Consider the following 23,522-nt stretch of genomic DNA (forward strand, 5'->3'; position numbering starts at 1 on the left):
AAGATGACGTGAGTGGGTTCGCTCAAGACAGCTGACTGTGGTCTCAGCGGACGTGGGAGTCTGCTGCCGCGCCTGCCATGGAGGAACAAGTCCTCTCTTTATCTAAAGAAAACAAATGAGCGTGCTGTACTCAAGCTTTCTATAGGAGAGTTAGCCGAAATAGGCAAGGACTTGATTAACATGCTGTCAAGTCTTAAGTAAGTTTTGTGGTTCTGTTTACATTTTGGTATTATTTAACTCAGCACAGACTTTCATGGAACAGAGCATATGTTTTGAATGTATAGAAAGGAGAAATAAATAAATGTGTTTGTTTATCTTACATTGGTTCAAATCCATCCAGTTGTGTCAGAGGTGGATGCAGACGTCAGTGTGACCTTACAATGTAGGCGAACAGCTTGCGTCCAGTTTCTGTCTTTCAAAACACAAAAGGCATTCAAGCGTTCCGAAACATGGCACATGGGGCTGGAGCTGAACAGCCCCTCTGCATGAGTCTATTTAGTAACACAGTCATGCTCAGCGTTCACCCCCGTGAGAAAGTACAGCTCTTTCTCAGGGTGTGAAACTATTCCACGCTTTCCTGGCATCCGAACGTGAAGGAAACAAGCATAGATTAAGGATTTTCTTTGGAAGTTCAGTTGCTCTATTCTACAGCTTTATTACTTGCCAAGGTCAGTTTTTTTGTCTGCAAAGGTGATGTATCAATTTGTAGAAAATATAACAAAATACTAGAGAACAGTGTAGCGTAACGTGAATGCTTGTGTTACAGGTTTAGTGATTATTTTTTTAAACATGCCAGTGTTCCCATCAGCCCACCCACTGCTATCAGGACTCAGAAAATAATAGCATAGCATATATTTTAAAACATTACATCCAGAGTCTGTAAAGTTAACCACACTATGCCTTGTGATTGTATGGTTGTGCTTTTGTCCAATGTGAGACAATCAGGAGTAAAAAATTGTCAAAGTATTTAAATGAATGCTATTTATACTGTTGATTTGCAACATGTGATGCATTCAGTCCTTTGATTCACTCAGTGACCCTGAAACCCTCTGGACTTGGTACAGCTGTCCTTTGATAGACGATATACTCAACAACATAGTGCTCTATATTGTCTTGCATTGTCCACTCATATGAACTGACTCATCATGTGAACCTCGAACCTCCCCACTGTGGACAGATGAAGAATCTGGTCTTGTCAGTTATAGATCACCTTAGTTGGACCTTGTTACTGAGCTTCCTGTTGTCAGAATCTCTCTCTTTCTCTGTGTCAGCAGGCTTCTCTGTATCATAGTTTACACTTAGACAATTCTTAATGACAAGCACAGTTAAAGACACATATTTGGATATATTTGTTAACACTACAGCTATTCATACATACATTATTACAAAGAAATTATTATCCAAGCCTGTAGTGCTCAGATCCAAGCCAAACTCCTCTGCGTTTGTTATTATAATTTTAATATTATTTCTTCTTTGTCTTCTTATGTTTTAATGCGTTGATAGGATGACCAGTTGACCTTGGCCTGCTTAAATTTTAATGATCTTAGAGGGCCACCTTGTGGTGAGAGTTGGTAGGTATCTATTTAGCCTGACTGACTCTTTAAAAATGCTTACCATTTTTTGGAAGGATCATTTTAAGGTTATTGTTAGGTTGAACATATTAATAAATATTTTATTACTATTTTAGATTAAATATTAGTATTTGTTTTAGATGTGTTTGCTTTTTCTTCAAATATTTAAACCCATTACCTTGCACATTACGGTATTTCCTATGATTAAACACGAGTTGTGTTAAAGCTAAATATTGTAATATCAAAACATACACACATGAGGAGTAATATTTGCTCTTAATTGCAGTCAGACGTCTGGAGGTTTAGTTCTATAAATATGCGGCCGCTGTACTCGAAGCCCTTCAGGATGCTGCGTAAAGCCGCGCATGCGCACTGAGGCACCGTGCTGCAGCTGTATTTCCTGCTTGCCGGTTTACATTCGCAGCGATGGCAGAAGTGAAGGCTTCCCTCATCCGCGGAGGTACGAAACACCTTTTATATGTTCTCGTTAAGCTCTAGACTACCGATAGAAACGTACAATAAGCCGGGGAAGCTCCGTAAAGCTCCCGGGGTCGAGAGAGCGGCTGGTGTGGGCTGCAGAGTTAGCTTAGCTAGGGATGCTCCTCCAGTCATGAGGTTCAGGCTGCAGACTGGAGGAGGACTCGTCCCCGTCCAGCTGTGATCCACATCGATACCGACCTGTGTCTTTGTCTAAACCTTCTCTCCTTCTGTCGTTCTAGTTGTCGCCGCGATCTTAACTTCAACGGTTCTTGCAATTGTGGAAGATCTAGATGACACGTAAGTGACACACAGTATATAACATGTTCATTCCATTCAACTTCCTGCTTTAAAAACACGCCAATTTGCCTCAATCTGAGCTAATCTGAGAGGAAATGGGTGTCTAATGTGAGCAGGGCGTTAAGATTGAAGATGAAAACAGCATAGTTTGGTTTCCACCCCGACATTAGCTGCACATATATGTTATTATACATGTTTAAGCGGTTACAAAAGGACAGCACATGTTTATAAAGATGCTGTTTGAGCAGTGAGGTTATCAGGTTAAAAAATGCTGCCTATGTTGCTTTAATTGGATGCTTGAAGCTAAAGGTTGGGGGTCTGTAGAGAGTGTGTCCCTAGTGTATGTATGTATGTTAGTGTGTGTGCGCGCTTTCTATAGTGTCATTGTGTGGAACATACCATTCTGTTTTCATGTGATGCCTCTTCCTCAGTTGCTAAGACAGTATCAGACTCTTGGCTTGCTTAAATAAGTGGTAATGGTGTCATAGCACTAACAAAGTGATGTCACCCAACAACAATACACTGATGTCACCTACACAACAGAGAAACAACAATGGTGTGGCACTTATAAGTTATATTAAGTTCAGAACAATATGGACTTTATGAAGTGGTATTGATCTAATTCATCTTATGCTTTTACATGATGGTTACTAAAGCACGTAAGATGTGACAGAGAATAAACACACACAATAAAAACACAAATTACAATACATTACAAGCAGGTGAAGCAGTAATAAAGATGTGAAACATGACTTCCCCCCTTTTTTTCAACAGATTTAAAGACAACAGAGTCAATGATGTCTGGCTGGTTGATGTGAGTCTGATGCTATCCACACACACACACACACACACACACACACACACACACACACACACACACACATTCTACACACACACACACACACACACTGGCTGGTCTGGGCCCATTCAGCTGGTCTCATCCCTTACGGAAGTGGCGGCAGCAGGGGTTTTGACGTGTTTGCGTCCGTCCTCTGTGTTGTGCGATTAGTGAATGAGAAGTCATGCGTGCCGGGCAAAGCCGGGTGGGCGAAGAGGTGGGAGGGGCGGGTGGGGGTTAGGGTTTGGGTGCTGGGCCTTGTGTCGAGGCCCAGCACCCAAACTTGGTTCCACTCCAAGCGAAGACCGGAAGAGTGTCAGACTCAGAACCACATTTCACCCCCAAAGACACAAACACAGAAACTCAGAGAGACGCTGCAGCCACACAACAAGTTTGGCGAGTTTTGCAGCAAATTTCACTGTTGCCATAGCATCACTATAAGGTCCACTGACAAAATGTGGTTCAAAAAGACTCATTTACTCATTCAGTAGAGAAACAGCCACACCCACAGTATACAGTAAACATTTGAACCACATTCCACATTTGCTTATCTCGTGTTTCCTGATATGCAGCTTCATCTTCCTTTCTGGGTGACAAAGAGTCCCTGATTACCGTTACAAAGTATCTTAGCTGCTCTCAGTCCCCTTCAGCACCACAGGCTCTGTAGCAGAGCAGCTCCCCTCTCCTCTTCCTCTGCACTCGGCACGCTGATGCGTCTCAAAACAGCTCAGCACGACTTATTAATTAGCGGCAGCGGTTTGAGTTAATCCACGGGGCGGCTGAGGCTGTTTACATCAGCAGTGTTAGATAACGCCCCGCTAAACCCAGAACATGTGGCGACCCAGAACCGTGGCCCTGACAGCAGCAAAACACATCACACACACACACACAACACTTTAAAGATGATAACAACGTCGATTCTGCATTGATTTGGGGTTTATAAACAGTGTTTCTTCTGCATTTTCAGTTCTATGCACCGTGGTGTGGTTACTGTAAAAAGCTGGAGCCGGTGTGGCAGGATGTGGGCGCCGAGTTGAAGAGCTCGGGGTCGCCGGTCCGCGTGGGGAAGATGGACGCTACGGCTTACTCAGGTGAGCGAACTGCGTCGAGGAGTAGCATAATCAGCAGCAGCGTCTCTGCTCGGCTGCAGCCTGAAACCTGATCTGTGTTTCTTTGTTGCAGGAATCGCGTCGGAGTTTGGAGTCCGCGGTTACCCCACCATAAAACTGTAAGTGCTCCGAGCTGATGTAAATACTTCAAACGCCGTTTAGATAGTTCCATTTCTCACACACCTACATGGGCTCAACACTGGAACACACTAGCTTGATTGGTCGGTGTTGGTATTGGTATTGCGTAGGTTCCAGTTTGACCTCCTCTGACCCCCGGTGCTCCTGCTCTATCTCTTTAAACGCCCTCAGCTTTGTTCAGCCTTTGAGCGCTGGGCTGTTGCATGTTTCCTCTGGAGGTTCAGCCCTCAGAGGCTCATTCAGGAGGGAACCAGGTGTTGTTGCTACTTAATTATGATATAAATAAACACCAAAGTGCGATCACACCTTTAAAACAATTATTATCGCTAAGTATTAAGTTTGGTATCCCTGATTGGTGCAGCAGAATCCTCTCCATAATCCTGATTTACTCTGTCGTCTGTTTCCGTACTGTTATGACAAAGTAACTTCCCCGCGATGAATGATGGCGGGGGGAGACGCCAGCTGCTCGCGTCGACTGGAGAGAAGCGGCGGTTGCGTGTCGGCGGAGTTGATGATGGGCTCATTTGGGAGAGAGCCACGGGATCACGGCAGGGTTTCGTAACATCAAAGCCCGGAGAAATGATGAAACGTCGGCAGGAAGAGCACAGATCGCTCCCCCGATGACAGGCTTGATTTAGAGTTCTGTTTTTTTGCCCCCCCTGAGTTCATTAGACCCTGCGGGTTGACGCAACCCTCAGAAGCAGCAGTCGGCGGCGGCGGCGTCGTCGCTCCTTAATGCGCTTCGATCGCCCGCCGAGCTCGGGAGTAAAGTCGTTCCCTTGGTTTTGGGACTAAGAGAGAGAGAGAGGGAGGGAGAGAGAGAGAGTCCTTGGTTCGATCACCTGAAGCGACGCTAATTTAGATTGAAACGTTGACCTTTTCCGTTGAAGGATCCTTTTTCTTCTTCTCTCTCCCTGATGGATTAAAGAGTTTCATCAGACCGGCCTTGTTGTTGTTTTGTCATTGATTTTTGATTTGCCAAAGACAAATTATGCCCGTTTGATTTCAGCTCAGTCTCTCTTATGAAATCACCCCGCCGGCCGTGATTGATGAAGGTCATTGTCCCACAGTGGCTTCAAAATAATATTCAGGAAACGAACAGCACAGAACTCTGAAGTATACTGACTGTTGTTAATGTCTCTGTCTCTCTCTCTCTCTCTCTCTCTCTCTGTCTGTCTATCTCTCTCTCTCTCTCTGTCTCTCAGGTTAAAATCCGACCTCGCCTATAATTACAAGGGGCCACGGACAAAAGATGACATCATAGAGTTTGCAAACAGGGTGGCTGGGTAAGTCAAACACTAGGCCCTGCTGAGTGGGAGTGGCAGCGACTCCCCACTGGGTGGCGCTGCTGGACCACAAGTACAAACTGAGCCAAAGGACGCAATTGGACCCATTTGTATTATTGGCTGTGTTATGTTACTGTTTTAGTGTGTGTGTGTGGAAGTCATGATTGAGTGTTTTAACCTTTAATGGTACAGAAGCGTTGCGCGTTGAAGAACAGAGACAAATGGCTGACGGAGCAAAAACACAACAAATTGCAGCTGATCCCGCGCACCTGCTGGAGCCGAACACGTAGACGCACTGCTGTGTTATTCAAGCTGCAAACACACACTCGTCATTAGATGTAATTAATGTGTGTGTGTGTGTTTGTCTCTCGCAGGCCGGCCGTTCGGGCTCTCCCCAGCAAGCAGATGTTCGAGCACATGCTGAAACGACACAACGTGCTGTTTGTGTACGTGGGCGGCGAGTCGCCCCTCAAGGTGCGTACCAACTGGGCCCAGACGAGGGGGGGGGGGGGGGGGGGGGGGTGGGGGGAGGAGGAGGGGGTCGAGACAGAGGCAAAGTTTCAGACTGGGATCTTTTACGGCGCCAGGATTGTTTGCGTCCCATCATACGGGGGGCGACGGTTTCGTTAGCCGGGGCGATAAAAGTAAAAGTGGCCCACTCAACGGAGTCTTTTACGGTGTGTGTGCAGAGCTGCCAAGATAATAAAGGAATGCGGCATCGGCGGCGGCTCTGTATTGATTCTCTCGTCTGGTTTTTTAACACATTGCGACGTCTCGGCCTTGACAGCTGCGGAAAAAGGTTGATTTATTGAGCGCCGTGGCTTTATAAAGAAATGTACGCGCTGATGGAAATGTGCGCCTTTGCCTTTTCGCAGGAGAAATACGCCGACGTGGCCTCGGAGCTCATCGTGTACACCTACTTCTTCTCGGCCTCGGAGGAGGTCTTGCCCGAGGTGAGACGCTCAGAATGTGAAAGTGAAAGATGTCGGCATAATTCCTATAGATTAGATAAACATTGATGTGCATGTGTATTAGATAAGAGTAGATGGAGACTTTATTGATCCTAGCAGTTTTACTCTCACAGACAGATCAACATTACTGTATTATACAGACACTCACACACACAGAGACACACACACACAATATCCACACACAAGTTAAAGGAGTTTTGTGTGTTTGTTTTTACCAGTCAGTCGCTTTGCCAGAGCTTCCTGCGGTCGTGGTCTTTAAGGATGGAGCCTACTTCACCTACGATGGTGAGTACATGCGACCCTTGACCACTTGACTTCCTGTTCCTCTTGTGACACGTTTTGTACTGTTAAACGCTCTCAGTGATGTAGGTGAGAGTTCATGTCCTCCACCGTTCGCTTCTCTCCTCCTTTGCCTGCGAGCCTTCCCTTTCTCTCCTCTTTGTTCGCCCCGGTTTCATCATCGCCGCTCTCTCATCTTGCTAGCCACGCTGAGTCATGGCGTGCCAGGCCCCCATCGTAAAGCGCCCCAGGCTCTGCCCGCTATTGTGTGTGTGTGGCGAGGCCAGTGATGTCGTGGTGGTTTTTGCCTCTGGGCGGACACACATAGCACGCCGGGGTGGACGGCCTGGTCTGCGTGGGCTTGGGAGACCACAGTTCAGGTCAACAAACCCCAGAACTCGACATGTATACACACACACACACACACATACACACACACACACACACAGACACACGCAGCCAAACTTGAGTCACGTAGGCAAAGAATCACATTTCACTCGAGAGATTAAAAGGAGCTGTCTCTTTACGATGCCTGCGACCACAAAGCTCCGCGCCGCAGCAATGTCAGCTCACCACAGTCCTCCATGATGTCTTTTATGTTGCCGCCGCTGACGGCCTTGGCCGGCAGGCGGAAGTGGAAGGGCAGAGCGTCCAGGCACAGGCCCAACACGAACGGGCCCCAGTAGTGGCTATTGGAAAGGTTTGGTGCGCGGTGGAGGACCCGCAGGATGAAGATGACCTGCGAGTTGGCTGACGATGGTGACGGCGGCGGTGCCCTCACGTCCACTTGCTCCACTTGACCGTTGCAGAAAGGCGTCTTCCTGTGCCAGAACCTCAGCAGCAGGGGGTCGCCGCCACAGACTCTGATGACAAAGACCCCGCACTCCGCAGAGTCCTCCACTACTCTGATACGCAGGGTGTTCTGATTGTCTGCCATCGCCATGGCGACTACATATTAAGCTCCTCAAACGATGGAGGCAGAGCAGCAAGGTAAAAGGGAAAAAAAAGCACACGTCTCTTCTTCCTCTCAGACAAAAGTGAAAACTATTCAAGCCGTCAGGAGTAAAAAACATGAAGGTTAAAACGGTGAATAAAACCAAGCAGAGAGCGGTGATACACACACACACACGAGCGCACGCCGGCGTGTATGTGTGTGTTGCCTTAAGAGGACGGGTCTGACCGGAGGGACGGAGCTGAGACAGACGGGCCTGACGTATTTATCGCCCGCAGACTTTGCATTGCGGTTCTGTCGAAATCGAACTTTTACAGGCATTTGCATCGGCACAGAGTGACACAGTTTTATTCCAGGCTGCTGTGTGCGTGCGTGTGCGTGCGTGTGTGTGTGTGCGTGTGTCATGTGTGTCGGGGATGATTGAGCATGCACCGCACGTGTTTGCATTTCTGAATTTGTTTTTCTTCCTATGTGTGCTGTATTGTTTTTATCTGGCAGCCACAGACGCCGCCGCCGCTTCCCAGAATACACAAACCCTGTGTTCCATCTTCTCCTCTGCTATTCCTACTTTAAGGAGACGCAGATTCAAAATACTTATTAGTAATTCCCCGCACGATCCGCTCGCAGGTCTGACTCGGCCTGTTAATAGAGCGGATGGCGGGGGAAGCAAAGGCGCTCCGTCCAAATACTTCTTTTGTGTGAACCGTGTTTGACTCTTGCCAAGCTCTGATTGGCTCTTGGATCCTTCGCCTCCTGTCAAACATGTCCGACGTTAATGGACGGCGGGGCTCAGTTTGGAGCTCTCGCCGGGGTTAATGGGTCGGCCTCGCTCGCCGCTTTATGTAAAGGTTCTGAGTGCAGCTGCAGATGAGGCGAGGGTTGATTTGCATGTGTTGACGGGTGGATTTCACAGGCCGCTGACGGGATTACGAGTCGAGCTCACACTTCTAAAAAGGTGATAACAGAGTGATGTCACCTCACCACGGTTACATCACCTCCGTTTGTCCGGTTTACAGACATGTCTTCAGATGACTTTGGCTCTGGCGTCGAGTCAAAGCGTTCATTTCCTCTCGTCTCCTCTCCTCTTTAATGTCAGACAAAGCGCCGCGCCCTCTCTGTCATCGTTAAACACGCAGGGTTTCATCATCCCCCGAGTGGAGCGAGACCTCCGTCACCTTCTGTCTCCGACTCCGGTTTTGAGTTACCTTTGATGATATCACCCTTGTCTTCCTCTCTGTGCGAGAGTCTTCCTTTCTTCACCCTTTCGTTCGCTTCTTCCTCCCCTCCCTATTTGCATTGTCTTGGAGGTCTTCCGTGCCATTAACCTTCATCCTGGAGACGTGTCAGCGCTGCCGTCTCAAACTCTCCACACTCACTCTCCCTCACTCCCTCTGCACTTGTCTGTTGTTATTCCTCCCTCCCGCTCCTCCTGTCTCTCTCCCTCTTTCTCTCTCTCTCCCCCCGTCGTCTCCCGCTGCGTGAACTCTGAGCCTGACAGGCTCCTGCAAGGCCGCACTGAGATAGGCGAGCGCTCCACCGCCCGCGAAGAGAGCAGCTCTAATTTGTTTCAAGGTGAAGGAGGTCGAGGCAGCGTGGAGGTTTACCGGGCCTCGCCGTCCCAGCATGGCGCCCCTCAGCCTCTCTGCCTCTCTGCCTCTCTGCCTCTCAGCCTCTCTGCCTCTCTGCCTCTCTGCCTCTCTGCCTGTCTCGCTGCCGTGGGACGGATGAAGAGATCCGAGCAGCTGCGCGCCGCCTACAAATGCCGGGAAACATCTGTGGAAAGAACTCTCCGGAATTTCTACCAGAATCTGCCGACTCAGCGTATTGGCAGCGAGAGCGGCGGCGGCGGCTGCATTCCATTAAGACTCAGGCGCGTTTTGACTCCGTAGTACTGTCTTCCTCTTTTAAAAGCACATCCCGTGCTGCAGGGTCGTCATGTTAAGTGTTATGTGCCCGCCCCTCCCCCTCCCCCCTCTCCTCTCCCAGGCTCCTTTGGGGGGGAACGCACACGCAGCTTAAGAAACCATGTACAAGTCATCAGCACTCTTGTAATTCCTGTAATGGTGGCAGGAAGGTCACAGTAACTTATTAGCATGTCGTAATGAGCTCTCGACTGCGTTTGACATCAATTACGAGCATCCTGTAACCTCCCCGCATGCAGAGCAAATAGTTCGTGTTCAACCAGCGTCGGTCCAAACTATTTATACATCAGGAGATCCGCAGCTTCGCCCCCGCCGCTTGTTACTTCCAGATGTTTGGTTTAGTGACGCGTTCTTCACATTCAGGGACAGCGATTCTTCATCTTCTTCATTCCTGCGTTCATTGTTTCCTATTTGTTTAGTTTGTCCCTTTTTTTCTGGCTTGTTTTCCCTCCATTACAAGAGTTTGTGCGGTATTCTCTGCCAAAAACATTGGCAAACATTCCGTCTTAATCCAGAAATTTGTTGGAAAAAACGGACAGCTTAGGGATTTGGAAATAGTGAGATGGAATCTGTTTAAAGGAGTTTGTGTTGGAAGTTTCCGGTAATCTGGAGATCTTAGATTGGGCAGAAACGTGCAGGTTTGGTGCCAAATGGAGCCGTAAAGTTTTGTTTTATGTTAGGGGCCGTCTCAAAAGTGCACTTATTTGTCTTTTCGCATAAAAATGTTTTCAGTTTGGAGGCACAGAAACTTTTAACGGCGACATGCCTCGAGGAAATGTCAGTATGAGCTTCATCACGTGAATCTGACTCTTTTGAACCAGCGAAGCATCTCTGACGTGACGTTTTAATATTAAACAAATCCCTCACAACGCGATCTCTGCAGATGAGCCGGACTGAAGAAAGCGTGTCTTCGTTCTTTCGTTTTGACAAGCGCGTACGTAAACGTTCACATCTGGATCTCTTCCCCCGCCTCCTCCCTCTTAGTCACGGCGGCCTCTGATCCTCCCCCAGAGGCAGCCATCTGTCACCAGCTTCGCTTTCTTTCCACCCCCATCATTCCTTTCTTCTTTAAGTGACCTCTGCCTGTGAATGCACAGCTTTTATCTCCCTCTGACGTCCCTTGAGAGCTCGCAGGTAGTAAATGCTGTCATCTTCTTACAATCCAGCCATCAATACACTGTTCAGCCCCGGCTTTTTAATACAAACACGGCGAATGTCGATCGGGGGCGGCTTGTTTCGCGCTTCTGTTCCACTGACAGGTTTTTCCACGTGTTTGTCTTGCAGAGTACGAGGACGGAAGTTTGTCATCCTGGGTGAACAAGGAGCGTTTCCAGGTGTACCTGCAGATTGACGGCTTCACGCTGTACGAGCTCGGAGAAACAGGTAGCTAACGTCTCACATTATTCTTCCCCCTATATTTGCTGAAGTCTTAAGTCTGCGACGTGTGTGTACTCAAGGCTGACACTAGGGGGCAGCGTGACTGAAATGGAGAAACTCTTGTAATTGCTATTCGGCGGTTTTTACCCCGAATGACAAAGAAACTCTCAAAATTACAGATCAGAGTGTAATTTCCTGACTTAGAGTCGGGTGTCATTTGCATAACGCAGATCTTAAAATGCTAAAAGAATGAATAAATGATCCGAGTGGATTTTGCCGAAATGGGTTTTTGCGAACCCAAAAACAAGCCTGATGAGACAGAACTCTCAACTCTCTCTCTCTCTCTCTCTCTCTCTCTCTCGCTACATATCGAGTGACGGGGACTCGCCTGGCGTTTGCACTTGGCGCGTTATTGCTTTGCGCCCTGTGCGTTTGTAACCATGGCAATATCAACGACACACACACGCGGGGGGGGGGGGGGGGCGACGCACGCTCATATGTCAAACCCCATTCCGTTTCGCTCCGTTCTGTGTCAACAAACTACCCAGGTGCCTTTTTTCTTTTTTTTTTTTTTTTACCTCCACCTTGCCTTTGCACCGTCACCCTCGCCCACCAGGGGGCAGGAGAGCGCTCTGACGGAGAGAGAGAGAGAGTGAGAGAGAGACGTCCTCCAGCCTCAAAACCGCACAACCTTTTCAAGTTTTTATAACTGTTGTTTGCTTTTTGTCTAAGTAGAGCTATTTGCCGTTATTGTGGGTTTGGCTTTTGAATGAAAAGAGCCGTTTTGCCAGTAAGCGACCGCTTGTTTCTCACTAAACTGAGCAGGAATCCTCTCGATAGCCGGAGAGTCTGAGTGATAAATGAATAAAACACCGCCGGCGCCTTTCTCTGGCCCGGGTGAGAGGTGATGTGTCTCCTACACATCCTCTTATCTCTTTGCCAGTGTGTCTCCCCGTTGTTGTATTGCGTAAGTGTGTGTGTGTGTGAGAGCATGTGATTTATATCCCCGTCCGTCACCTCAGGCAAACTGGTGGCGATTGCTGTCATCGATGAGAAGGATCAAACAGAAGACAGCAGCAGGTAAACACAACAACGGAATCACTCTACCGTGCTAACAAATGAGATTGGTGTGTGTGTGTTTGTCTTGGATCCCCGCCCACATAATCGCAGGAGCGGGGGGTGGGGTCCCGAAAAGGTCTCACTCTCACTCTCCTTGGCTTTCCAGATTAAAGGCGTTGATTCAGACGGTGGCCAAGGAATACAGAGAGCAGTTTAACAGGTGAGACGCAGACGTGCAGGAGGTCAAACGTCAATATGGCATTCATGCATTCAGGCCGGCTGCCGCAACTCGCAAGGGAGACACACACACACACACTCACACACACACACACACACACACAAGCCAGCCAGTCTGTGCTTTTGTCAGGGCACGTCTGTTTCCGTCGAGGTTCAGCATAAAAGGTAATTATGCTAAAATGTCAGGCGAACAAATATAGGCGCTCTTCTCAGGTGTCAATCAAGACCTCGGCGCCAGCTCGTACTAAAGGCATCGTTTTTTCTCTCTTCAACTCCACCTGTACAACCAACACCCGCGGGTGCTACGGGTTACGATGTATCCCGTCTGGTCCGTCCTGTTCTCTTACTGGTGAGGGACCAATTAAACAAGTTCAGGCTCACACTACCAATACAAAAACAAACCCAAAATTCAGTGTGTGTGTACATATGGTCGGAGTCTTTTGGAAATCTGCTCCCTCTTATCCTCAAACCTCATTTTATTTTTAATCTTATATAAAAAAAAATACCGTAATAGGTTTGTTTACTCTGAGAGGCGCCGCTGCATAATCAGCAGCATCTTTTCCCGGCGTTCTTCCCTCCACTTCCCAGTCCCAGAAGTAGACTCAGGTATTCCTTGCCAATCTGTGAGAATAGATAACGGTGAGCTTTAATCATCCCGCAACCCGGAGGAGCCGGCACGGATGGAGAAGTCACAGCGTGTTATTGTTTTGTGCTCGGATTTGACGCTGTGGCCCCACATTGACTGGTTAATTCATCAGAGCGAGTAGCGCTTTTGTAGGAAGAGCGGATATCCAAACCTTTGTGATCAAAGCGTTCCCCTCGCTCTCCAGGCGTTCCCATTAGGACTGATTGAATTACGCAGATCCCTATCATCAATTAGACGACTATCTGCCACGCGACTCGCTGATGTTTCTGAAGACTCTCGAGTCTCGAGATCCCCGCCGACATCAAAGGCGCCCGTGGCGTTCTGACACAACTTAACGCTGCTTTAATTTACGAGTCGCAGGCTGACGGGAGTGTCGCCCCCGGGTGGCGGGCGGAGGTCGGCGAGGCCGTACGGGGATGACTGACGTTTCAACAAGGCCGCGGCATTCAACACTGTAATCAATGTCAACGCTGCTTATGTTCTGACAGGTCGGCGAACGCAAAAGCTCAGGAAGTGCGGAGACGGGAACTGTGTCGGCGCGTTGCTGCGTGGGCGCTCGGCATTGAAATTCCGCGCTCGGCGTTCCCTTCTTTGTTCTTGTCTGACAGTTGCGACACAAAGGTTTCGCTGAAACAAGACGAGGCAAGTGCAGGTCGCCCGGGCTGCAGCTTCAGCCTCTGGGTAACACGGAGAGCAACTGAAACCTTCTGACCTGCGAGACTCCTGTCCCCTTTTTAGCTTCCAGATGGAACCTTCCAGCTCCTCAACGCCGGGAGACATTTGAAACATTTCGCATAAACATCTTGGCAAAACCCTCACCATGGAAACTGGGTGAAGGCTCTCACAAGTTAAACGCGTAACTTAGCCACTTAGTCGCTTCTTGGAGGGAAAAAGCTGCAGGAAATGGAGAGAATATTCCTCCCTGCCATTGCAGAATGTGACAGCATCTGTCAGGAAGGTTTGTCACGCGTCCACACGCCGCCACTCTGCCTGCCACACGCCATCGCTCTATCTGCCACATGCCATCGCTCTGCCTGCCACACGCCGCCTCTCACCGCCGTGGCGCCACGAGACAATTAGCCTCCTTCCTGCCGAGCCGCTCAGCCGTCCAGCTAATGGCCGTCAGGACCAGCGGAGGCCGGACGCGGCGGCGGCTGTCCTGTAAATGCGCAGGTTTGTTTACCGCTTCGAGCAGCGACATTAAAAAAAGTCAAAAGGCAGCACAAACACTATCATCACACAGGGCTCGCAAAACAAAACAAAACACACAGGAAAGCCGCTTTGTTTTGTCTGCTCGAGTACAAAATTGCTCTTCGGAGTGTCCATCCTGTGTCTCTCCATCCTCATCCTCCTCCCCCTCCTCCTCCTCCACCTCTCTTCTAACAGATTAGGTTTTTGGACACGTTGATCTCTGACTGACCTGCTAGATTACAAAAACGACTTTCTGATTGGATTTATACCCAGTTTGATTGAGTTTGGTCGGCGAGATTACTGGCAGCGGCGGCGGCGTTCCCACCCTCTTCCCACTCTCTTCCTACTCTACGATCATTGGATTGATTATATAGTCCGGTCTCTTCAGGATGATGTCATTGATGTAACCACAGGCTGTATTGTTTGGCACCCTAGGGGGTCAAACGTCGCCAGTGGAGCTCTATGATTTCAGCGTGAGGTTAATGTATGTTGAAGGTCCTACAATCAGTCATCCAGTGGAAGCCACCCAGGAGTTCTGCCTCGCCCACCCCCCCTCCTCTTCTTCCTCAGTCTACCCACAATGCACTCCGCTCAAACACAGCGCAGTACAATGAGATACAAATTCAATCCCTCCTCTCTTATCCTCGCGATAAATCACCCCAGAGGGTTTTTCTTTCTGCTGGTGAGGAAAGACGAGGAAGAGGGAGGAGGAGGAGGAGGAGATGGGAGTGATCTTTATTCCATATTTTAGAGAGAGAATAGCTTAAACATGCAATTCCCCGTTGCGGAGCGAGGAATCCATCAGGTTTTGCTTTTGAAATCCTGCAATATGTCACGTTTAATGCACTATTGTCCCTCACACACACACACACACACACACACTCACATTTGATTTGCTTTGCACCTGCAGGGACTTCCAGTTCGGCCACATGGACGGGAACGACTACATCAACAGCCTCATTATGGGGTGAGTGTGCCTCCTTTCCCACCTCCTTCCCCTCTGTTCCTACTGTCTGACCTAGGCACGCCGCTAAAGATGGCCGTAGCGACTGTCATCATTTCGCCACAGCGCCCGTTTTCCACCTTCCTCTTGTTCCCCCCCCTCGCCCCTGACACACACACACACTCACGCAGGTGCACGAGCTCCTGCAAGTGCCTGTGCCGAGCCGAGTGTGTGCGGATTACGTCTCCGCCGGCGGTGTGTTTTAATAGCTTGTCGAAAAAAGCTGCGCTAATGATGCAGTAAGCCCCCCCCGCTCGCTTCACGCCCCGGGCGGGTGCCCTCGATGGTTAGGGTGTCATGCTCACAGAGGCCCCCGCTACTACTACTGACACCCCACACTTTTAATTAGACAGAATCCCCCCCCCAAGTCTTATTGGCCCCTGGGACCGTAGAAGAGTACGAGTGTGTGTTTCAGTGTGTGTGTCTCTCTGCTGTCCACTAACTTACAGTATTTAATTATGTGCGTCTTTGTCTAATTCTGTGTTTGTGCGGGTGTAATAGCCTGCTGGATGTTGTGTGTTCATTTCAGCACGCCATTGTTTGTAGATTACAGCAACCGTGCTCTCCTAAATCCTGTGTAATTAAACCGGTGTCCGTGGTTACAGATGTTGCATCGTACCGACGTCTGCGCTGTCGTCAGGGTCGCAGGCTTGTGTTCATGTTTAAGGATAAAAGAGGCGATTAGACTTCCCGATTCTGTACGAGGACACGCGGCCGCATCAGGCGCCGCTATGGGGTTTTTACGGGGCCGAGCTGGCCGCCGTAGCGCAGGATTAATTGCCCTCCTTTGCCGAATGAAATCCTGGCCTGTCAATGTCCACTAATCCTCTCCCGCAGGAGGGGCGGCAGGAAATAAATCTGATGGCTTTTTATCCCTCCGTCTGTCATCGCCGGCGATTACGGCGCTCCGGCAGCGGCCTGTCTGGCATGAGGCCGCCGCCTGTAACCTCCGCACAGACGCACCACTGTGGTCTGCGGGAAAAACTGAGGCGATGCGAGGTGACTGACGCAGAGAGACGGACGAGAGAGAGACGGCTGGAGAGACGAGCGGGAAACAAGCTGAAATGAACTGTGTGTCAGACTGAAGCTCAGCCAATATGTTGACGTTCATGACATTAGTGCAGCAAACGACGCAGCTTTTCCCCGAACCTGACAGCTTGGCAGGAACGAGGGAGGAGTCAACCATTGCCCAACTTTCTCCTAAACACACTTATGCTAAACTCGACCCTCTCACACACACACACACACACACACACACACACACTGGTATTGACACTAATACATTTCTTTGCCCCCCGACCTGTGACTGGAACAAACAAAGTGGGTCGTCCAGAAGAAGTAGGAGGAGCATAAAAAAAAGCTTTGATAATGATAGAACGGTGGATATTTGTGTTTCCCACATGGCAACATTTTGGTGGAGGATCCCTGACAACTATAGTACAGGAAATCCATATTAGAGCTGAATTAATTTCAAAAGCAGACAGAGAAACAAAATTGATGAAACATGAACGTGCTGCTGTTTGTCTTTCACGTCTCTGTACACACACACGCACACACTGATACGTCTCTGTCCGCAACGGGGTATCAGTTTATCAATAGTTCTGCAGTTCCACCATCCAGCACCAAAGCGGGTGGGATGGGGTTGGGGGGTGTGAGAGGTGGGGGTTGGGGTCGCTTTGATCGATATGGAAAGTTCTGGTTCTGCACAGTCTGGGCTGCACCCCGCTAATCTCTACTCACAACGTTGACTGTGCTAATCCATATTTATTCTAAATGGGCGCCATCTGTTGGAATAAGCCTCGTGTCAAAAGGAATGCACATTAAGTGTGTGTGTGTGTGTGTGTGTGTGTGTGTGTGTGTGTGTGTGCGCGCTGCTGCAGATATCAGTGGGGAAGGAGCAATGGGGTGTTGATGACTCCACAATGCTGGTTTGTGTGTGTGTGTGTGTGTGCGCTTGTACTCCACATCTCCGCTGGATGGTGGATTGGGACAGTGATGGATACCTGCGCCTGTGTGTGCAATTTGTTGCCGGGTTGAGTAACACCGCTGGGATGTGAGGTGGCGGCGGTGATGGACTGTGTGTGTGTGTGTGTGTGTGTGTGTGTGAGAATGTGTGTTGCAGCACTGTGGTAGCTTATCTCAGCCGGGCTGTGCCGCTGTGCTGTAAGTGTGAAAGAGGGAGTGTATGTGTGTTTATCTGACCTTGTTTGTCATCGGGAGTCCAGTAATTCCTCTGCTGATTCGTCTATATGTTACAGGGCACTGAGCATGTGTGTGTGTGTGTGTGTGTCCTCGGGTGTATTCCTGCTTAAATGCGGCATGCCAGGTGACTCAACCACTGTATTTCTGTTTGTGTGGTGATAGTTTGCTGCAGTTTGTTCAGGTCTGTGTGATCAACACAGACCCTGAAAGCACCACCAGTTGTTTTTGTTTGCAGAAAAGATAGAAACGGCCGCAGCTTTATCGTAAAAAACAAACAAAAAACACCCACAATCCTTTTCTTTGAATTGAAGCCCACAGGAGAAGTCAACTCAGGCTGCTGCTCCGAGTACAAAGGATTTGTTTTGAATCGTGACTGTATTCTCCCTGTTACAATTTGTTCTTTAACAAAGCATCATTTGTTCCCATCTAATGCACCTTGATAATGGCTGTCCGAGGTTGGGAGGTTAAAGAGATTAAGAGCTGTGTGTGTTCTCTCTCCTCAGCGAGGTGGCGGTGCCCTCCGTCATCATCCTCAACACGTCCAACGAGCAGTACTTCCTGCCCAGCGACCCCCCGGAGACCCTGGAGCAGCTGGTCCAATTCATCAACAGCGTTTTGAACGGTTCCGCACAGGTCCGGACCCCCTCCTCCTCTTCTCTCTCCTCCCTCTGTTTGTTCATCCGCCCCCCTCTCCCCTCTCATTGCACCGCTGTAATCACACCACTAGGCTTCATTAATCAAAGGCGTTGCCTCGCGGTGGATGCAGAGGCGTCGTCTTTGACTCGTATTCTCCTGAGATGTGATATTTCTGCGTTCTCCTCCCGCGTGTTTACATACCCCACATTCCACATTCCCGTTCGCTCGGCACAGATTACCTGCAGGGATTCCCCGTTTCCCTAAGTCGCACACGGAGATTATTACACGAATCTGTACGCCATCTGGAGAAAGAAATGTCAGAATTTCCCTCCAGATGTACGAAACCAGGAGACAAAACAAGCAAAGGTGTTTCTCTCCGGTTTTCCAAGAGAGAAGGATTCTGGGCTATTTTCCGCCCTGGCAAAACAAACCACCTCCCACCAAATAAAACAGCAACAGAAACGGTTCTCCGGGCACCGTCGCAGCACGACGCCACCGCAATTTAGCCTGCCTCACCTCAGGCTCGTAACGTCTGCCACAGGGTGTCTAAAAGCTAGTTTGCAAAGGCGCACGTAAAGACACCCGCACACACACACACCACCCAGCTTAAGATGACAACTACCTAGAAATTGGGAACAGGAAAAGGAAGCAAATAACACGGCTGAAGGCAGAAAACAGCCGCGTGTTAGGAGACGGTTGACGATAATGATGCAATATGTCGCTCCGTTAAAGTTCAAGCTCACGCGATCATCCTCGGATTCGCAGGAGACGCAACACTATCCCGCCCGCCACCGACGCCTCATTTATCTCACTTCTCGCTCTGCCGGCTCCTCCCCACAACCCCCAAGGTCTCAGGTATCGGCGCACGTGGCCGGGGGGAAAATCATAAACAAACCCACCTCCAGGTTTCCTTAACAGGAATCCTGCTTAGTCAGAGCTCAGTAATTGGAGCTAAGAGAAGCTCGCTGCTTCCTGCCAAAAAAAAAAAGGAAGTGAACTTGGACTTGGAGCAGAACTACTGGCGCTGATCCGTGCCAGCGTCTGTGATGTGCCGAGGGTGACTTGGATTATGTCGCATTAGTACTGCAAGAATGTCTTGGTGGAAGTCTTTGGTAATTGGGTTTAGCTTCAGTGTTCCGGATGATGGGGGGGATGATGCGTTTGCTTCTCTAGACACCACACACACTCTTCCACGTCTAACAGTCTGTCTCCTTCTCAGGCGAACGGAGGCGACGGCGTCATTCAGAGGATCAAGCGTGTGGCCTTCGACGCCAAGTCCACCATCATGGTAAGTCGGGACGAAATGGTCGCAGTCTGCAGCTGGATTGTTGAAGGTCCAGGTGGTTTTGGAAAGTGGCCGGGATGTATTATTGTTTGTGTCGCCGATCTCGTCTCGGAACTAAGAAGTTTTGGTTCAGTGGTGTATTTTTGTATTTTGCTTACTATAATGACACGCTGGCTCAGACACCTCCTCTCCAATCAAGCTATTGGCATTGATGGGGCAATAACACCCCGCGTCGATGAGCTCGCCGGCGCGCCTCCCTTCACCTCGACGCCTGACGGTGCAGCTCGTCTGAAAAAGCTCAGCAAAGTGCTGTGGCGTTCTGTACCCTCCCCCCCGGGAGTAAACAACATTCAAAAGGAGAGGAGGCGTTGGGGAACTGAGAGTGTGCAGGAGGGAGTAAGTCAAGGAAGCAGGAGGGAGGAGGCGTCGCTTGCTCTCTCTCTCTCTCTCTCTCTCTCTCTCTCCCTCCCTCCCGCTCTCACTCTCTCTCTTCTTTGGGAGGCCTGGTATTTACTTGACCGCGGGTGTGATGGGAATGTAAATACAGCTGTGCGGTGATGTTCCTCCTCAGTCGGCAGCGTTTGACTGTAACCATGGCAGAGCTTCACCCCTCAGAGCGCCGTAGAGAGGGAGCTTACACACCGTTAGCTGCTCAGCTTTCACTCGCTGCTTCTCAAATGAAGCGATTGGATGAATTGCGCTGAGCAGATTGCACCGCTTTAACACGAGACATTCACATGTTGCTCTACACAAAAACTCAGTGTAATTGGCTTGTGTGTGTGTGTTTGTGTCTGAGGCCTCAGATCTGTAAGAGGAAGGAGACGCTTCCCCTTCCCTCCACATTTCATGGAGCGGCAGGCTTTCTCCTCAGTAACGAGCGCTCCCCGGCTGGTCGCTCTTGCGGTGACATGATGTGATGCGAGGCAGATAGGAAGCAGCCATCACCTTTTCCCTGCGGAGAGCCTCGTCTGCACGCGTGGCTGACAGGCGCGTGAGCAAGGCAGCCGCATTATTGCCCAATGACTCAGAGCTGTGTTAGCGTAGCACGCCCGTCCGTACCTCATCTCGCACTGAGCACCGGCAATTACTGTCCCTGTGCCAATGGCGGCGACGGCACTGACGTCGTGACTGAAGGCTTCCGTCCAGCCGTGTCTTCTATGATATATCCCAAGCCAAATGACTCGCTCGTCATGGAAACAGCTCGTGAGGGCCTCTTGCTCTGACTCGAGCAAACCTGTCCGAGGTCGCCAGAGATGAGAAATGGCGCATTTAGCTTGAGTTCAGTGGCCATTGTTGCATTGTTTGGCCACGCTGGAAGAAAATGGGATTCTGTAAAAGACGCAGCGTTCATCCAGAGTGCCACAATTTACATCAACCACGTCAAGCTCAAAACATGTTATTGACGAGTTTCATTTTGGCAAAGAACCTGTCGTCACGAAGGCAACAGATTTAATTAGATTCACAGTTTTGATCTTATCGAATCCTCACCAAATGTGTGGAATTCAACAGCCAACTTGTAGAATCACGCGCATATTGTGATGTCTCGCTCCCGGCAACACAATTGTGACAAAGCGGCGCTAATGGGCGGAGGAGACGCGTAGTGATGCCTCCTCGTGGAAAAAGCACGAGGTTGACTTAGTGTCACCAGCTGCCGAGAGAGATATGATACTTTGCATCTCTTTGTAAAATGAAAGAAATGGATCAGAAACATGATCTTCCTCTCTTGTCTCTTCCTCCTCCAGTCGGTGTTCCGCAGCTCCCCGTTGCTGGGCTGCTTCCTGTTTGGCCTGCCACTGGGCGTCATCAGCCTGATGTGCTACGGCATCTGCACGGCCGAGTCCGACGATGGCTTGGACGACGGCGACGCGCTCAAGAGGGAGGGCCTCACTGACGAGGAGGAGGACGAGGAGGAAGAGGAGGAGGGGGAGCGGCAACGGGGCACCACCGCTGCGCTGGAGGGCCCTGATGAAGAGGACGACGAGGAGGAAGAAGATGACGACGACGAGGAGGAGGATGAGGAGGAGGAGGAAGAAAACGTGGATGCAGATGAGAAGGATCCCAAAAAGAAGAAGACTGATTAACACAGGGGCTCAAAGTGCATGGAGGGTGCTAGGCTTTGTTCAATGCAGTGACATGAAACGCAAAGACGTATCGATGTGTTACTGTTCCGCTTCTTTGTTTTTCGTTCCCCTTTAGCACAGAACCCTTTCCTGTCTTTGAATCCTGTGTGTCAAAATGTACGGTCAGCCGCTCGCTCGGCGACGCTGCCCGTAAACCTTCGCGTTTAAAACTATTTAGACTTTGTAATGTTTGAGGGACGACGGGACGGCTTCCAGATAAAGGGGGAGGGGGGGAGCTTGACCCATTTCCTGCCGTCGTCAGGTGGCTGTAACATAACACCTACATCTTCTTTTGGCCCGCCCGCGTTCCTCTTCTTTCAGTCCATTTGCGGTAACGGCAACAGAACCACATGGTCTCACCGTCAAATTGGACCACCCCCCCCCCCAAAAAAAAAACCTCAAGAACCCTCCCCAGTGTAGAGCCAAACACGAGTACAAATAGTTTCATGAAGACAACAAAAGCAAGTGAAGTGCCAGAGAAGGTCAACGCCATAAATAAATGATGCTTTTTGTTGTTGTTTTTTTTTGTATTGTACGTTATTGCTTGGAAAGTTCTACTGATAGGGCTGCGAAGTGCCCAGAGGGTCGTTTGCGTTTGAACCTGTTTCTCAAGCTAGACGCCATTTTAATGTACTGAGCGGATGTGGGAAAACCCGGAGAAGGCGGAGGTCGTCGGATCAGAGGTGTCACAGGATCCAATAGCAATGTGGCGAACGCACAAATGAGGAATTCTTAAGGCAACGTGACCAAACTGTTGGAAATCCCTTGTGTACGTGAACAAATACGCCCAAATGCGCATCTGTAACTCTCGCAGCTTTGAACGACTCGCTCATGATATAACGCGGCACCGTTTCCAATCACCGCTTCCTGTGTTGACTCCTCGGGTGTTAGTTGTTAGAGATCCCGACGCACTGAGACACAGAGACTCGAGATTACAAGCTATTAGGAGCGTCCTCCTCCTGTCGCGTCGTCCCTACGGTTCACTGTGTCTGCTACCCAGAGACCAAAGTATCCATTCAGTTTCCTAGTTAAACAAGCAGGAGTTCCGATCTTTTCCCCTGGATTGACTTGGTCGGCCTTCTTTCGTGAAATGATTGACAGCACAGGACGACCTGGTGGACGTTTAGAGCCTCAGTGCTGCGTCTCTGGCAAGATGTCTGAAGTGTGGGATGATGAAGGAACAGTTTTTAAAGGGAATGTCACTGGGTAATTATAGTAGATTAGGTCAGCAATGAGGATCCGAGCAGACTACTGAGATGGCGAGTTTTAGTTTCGAGTTTTAAGGCTCCTATGACCAAAATATCGCGACCAAAATCTCCAAATCGGACCGCTAAGGGATTAGCACCACATCAATGAATGAACAGGGATTGACGACTGGTTGCCGTCAGCGTTCCCGTACCCCGTCTTGCTCGCAGTGAAACCTATAGGGTCTTCATTATCGCACAGGACCCAGGAGGACCTCTCCACCTAAGCACAGCCGTCGTTTTTTGATATACAGAGATGAAATCTGTGTTATTACTGTGAAGCCACGCCCCCGCCTAGCCTCGCCTAGCCTAGCCTCGCCTCGCCTTCTGGTCTTTGTAGTCGCCTACCATTCTCTGCCAAACTTCCTCGCCGGGTTTGAATGGAGATTGTCTCACTTTGTTACAGGTTTGAAAGATTGAAATAAAGATTGTCCTCTTTTTCTTGTTGACTGGCGTCTCTTTTTCCTTCCGCTTCTCTCCAAAGTCTTCGCCGTTCTACATCTCACAATCCTCGGCCTAATGCCTCATCTCTAATGTGCCAGCCCCAGGAAAAAGGTGTGTGCTCAATTATGGCAGATATAATCACATTTTTGTGAGATCTAGATTTAACGGCAGCTGATTGCATTACTCAACGGGAAACTCATTTATTTCTTCTCTTGAGGGAATGAAGAGATGAACT

General features: G+C 49.5%; 1 protein-coding gene across 1 annotated transcript; it reads left to right on the top strand.

The window, feature by feature from the left end:
- The first annotated feature begins 1,949 nt into the window (after positions 1-1,949).
- On the top strand, positions 1,950-23,284 carry tmx3b (thioredoxin related transmembrane protein 3b). Its single transcript, XM_076158226.1, has 16 exons — positions 1,950-2,031; positions 2,291-2,348; positions 3,123-3,162; positions 4,154-4,277; positions 4,369-4,414; positions 5,639-5,719; positions 6,094-6,193; positions 6,595-6,672; positions 6,909-6,975; positions 11,128-11,226; positions 12,243-12,300; positions 12,446-12,499; positions 15,264-15,320; positions 18,062-18,191; positions 19,414-19,482; positions 21,222-23,284. Exons 1-16 carry the CDS (start codon positions 1,998-2,000, stop codon positions 21,558-21,560), a joined length of 1,434 nt encoding a protein of 477 aa, XP_076014341.1. The 5' UTR covers positions 1,950-1,997; the 3' UTR covers positions 21,561-23,284.
- Positions 23,285-23,522: the final 238 nt, after the last annotated feature.

Source organism: Genypterus blacodes, unplaced genomic scaffold (genome assembly GCF_046128005.1).
Source record: "Genypterus blacodes isolate CSIRO-AG114 ecotype Tasmania unplaced genomic scaffold, CSIRO-AGI_Gbla_v1 ptg000076l_1, whole genome shotgun sequence".
NCBI classification, from domain to species: Eukaryota; Metazoa; Chordata; class Actinopteri; order Ophidiiformes; family Ophidiidae; genus Genypterus; species Genypterus blacodes.

Coding starts and splice junctions, on each gene's coding strand:
- tmx3b (XM_076158226.1), top strand. CDS start 1,998: ATGGCAGAAGTGAAGGCTTCCCTCATCCGCGGAG. Junction 5,720..6,093: donor TTTGCAAACAGGGTGGCTGG/GTAAGTCAAACA, acceptor TGTCTCTCGCAG/GCCGGCCGTTCGGGCTCTCC. Junction 18,192..19,413: donor TTTTGAACGGTTCCGCACAG/GTCCGGACCCCC, acceptor TCTCCTTCTCAG/GCGAACGGAGGCGACGGCGT.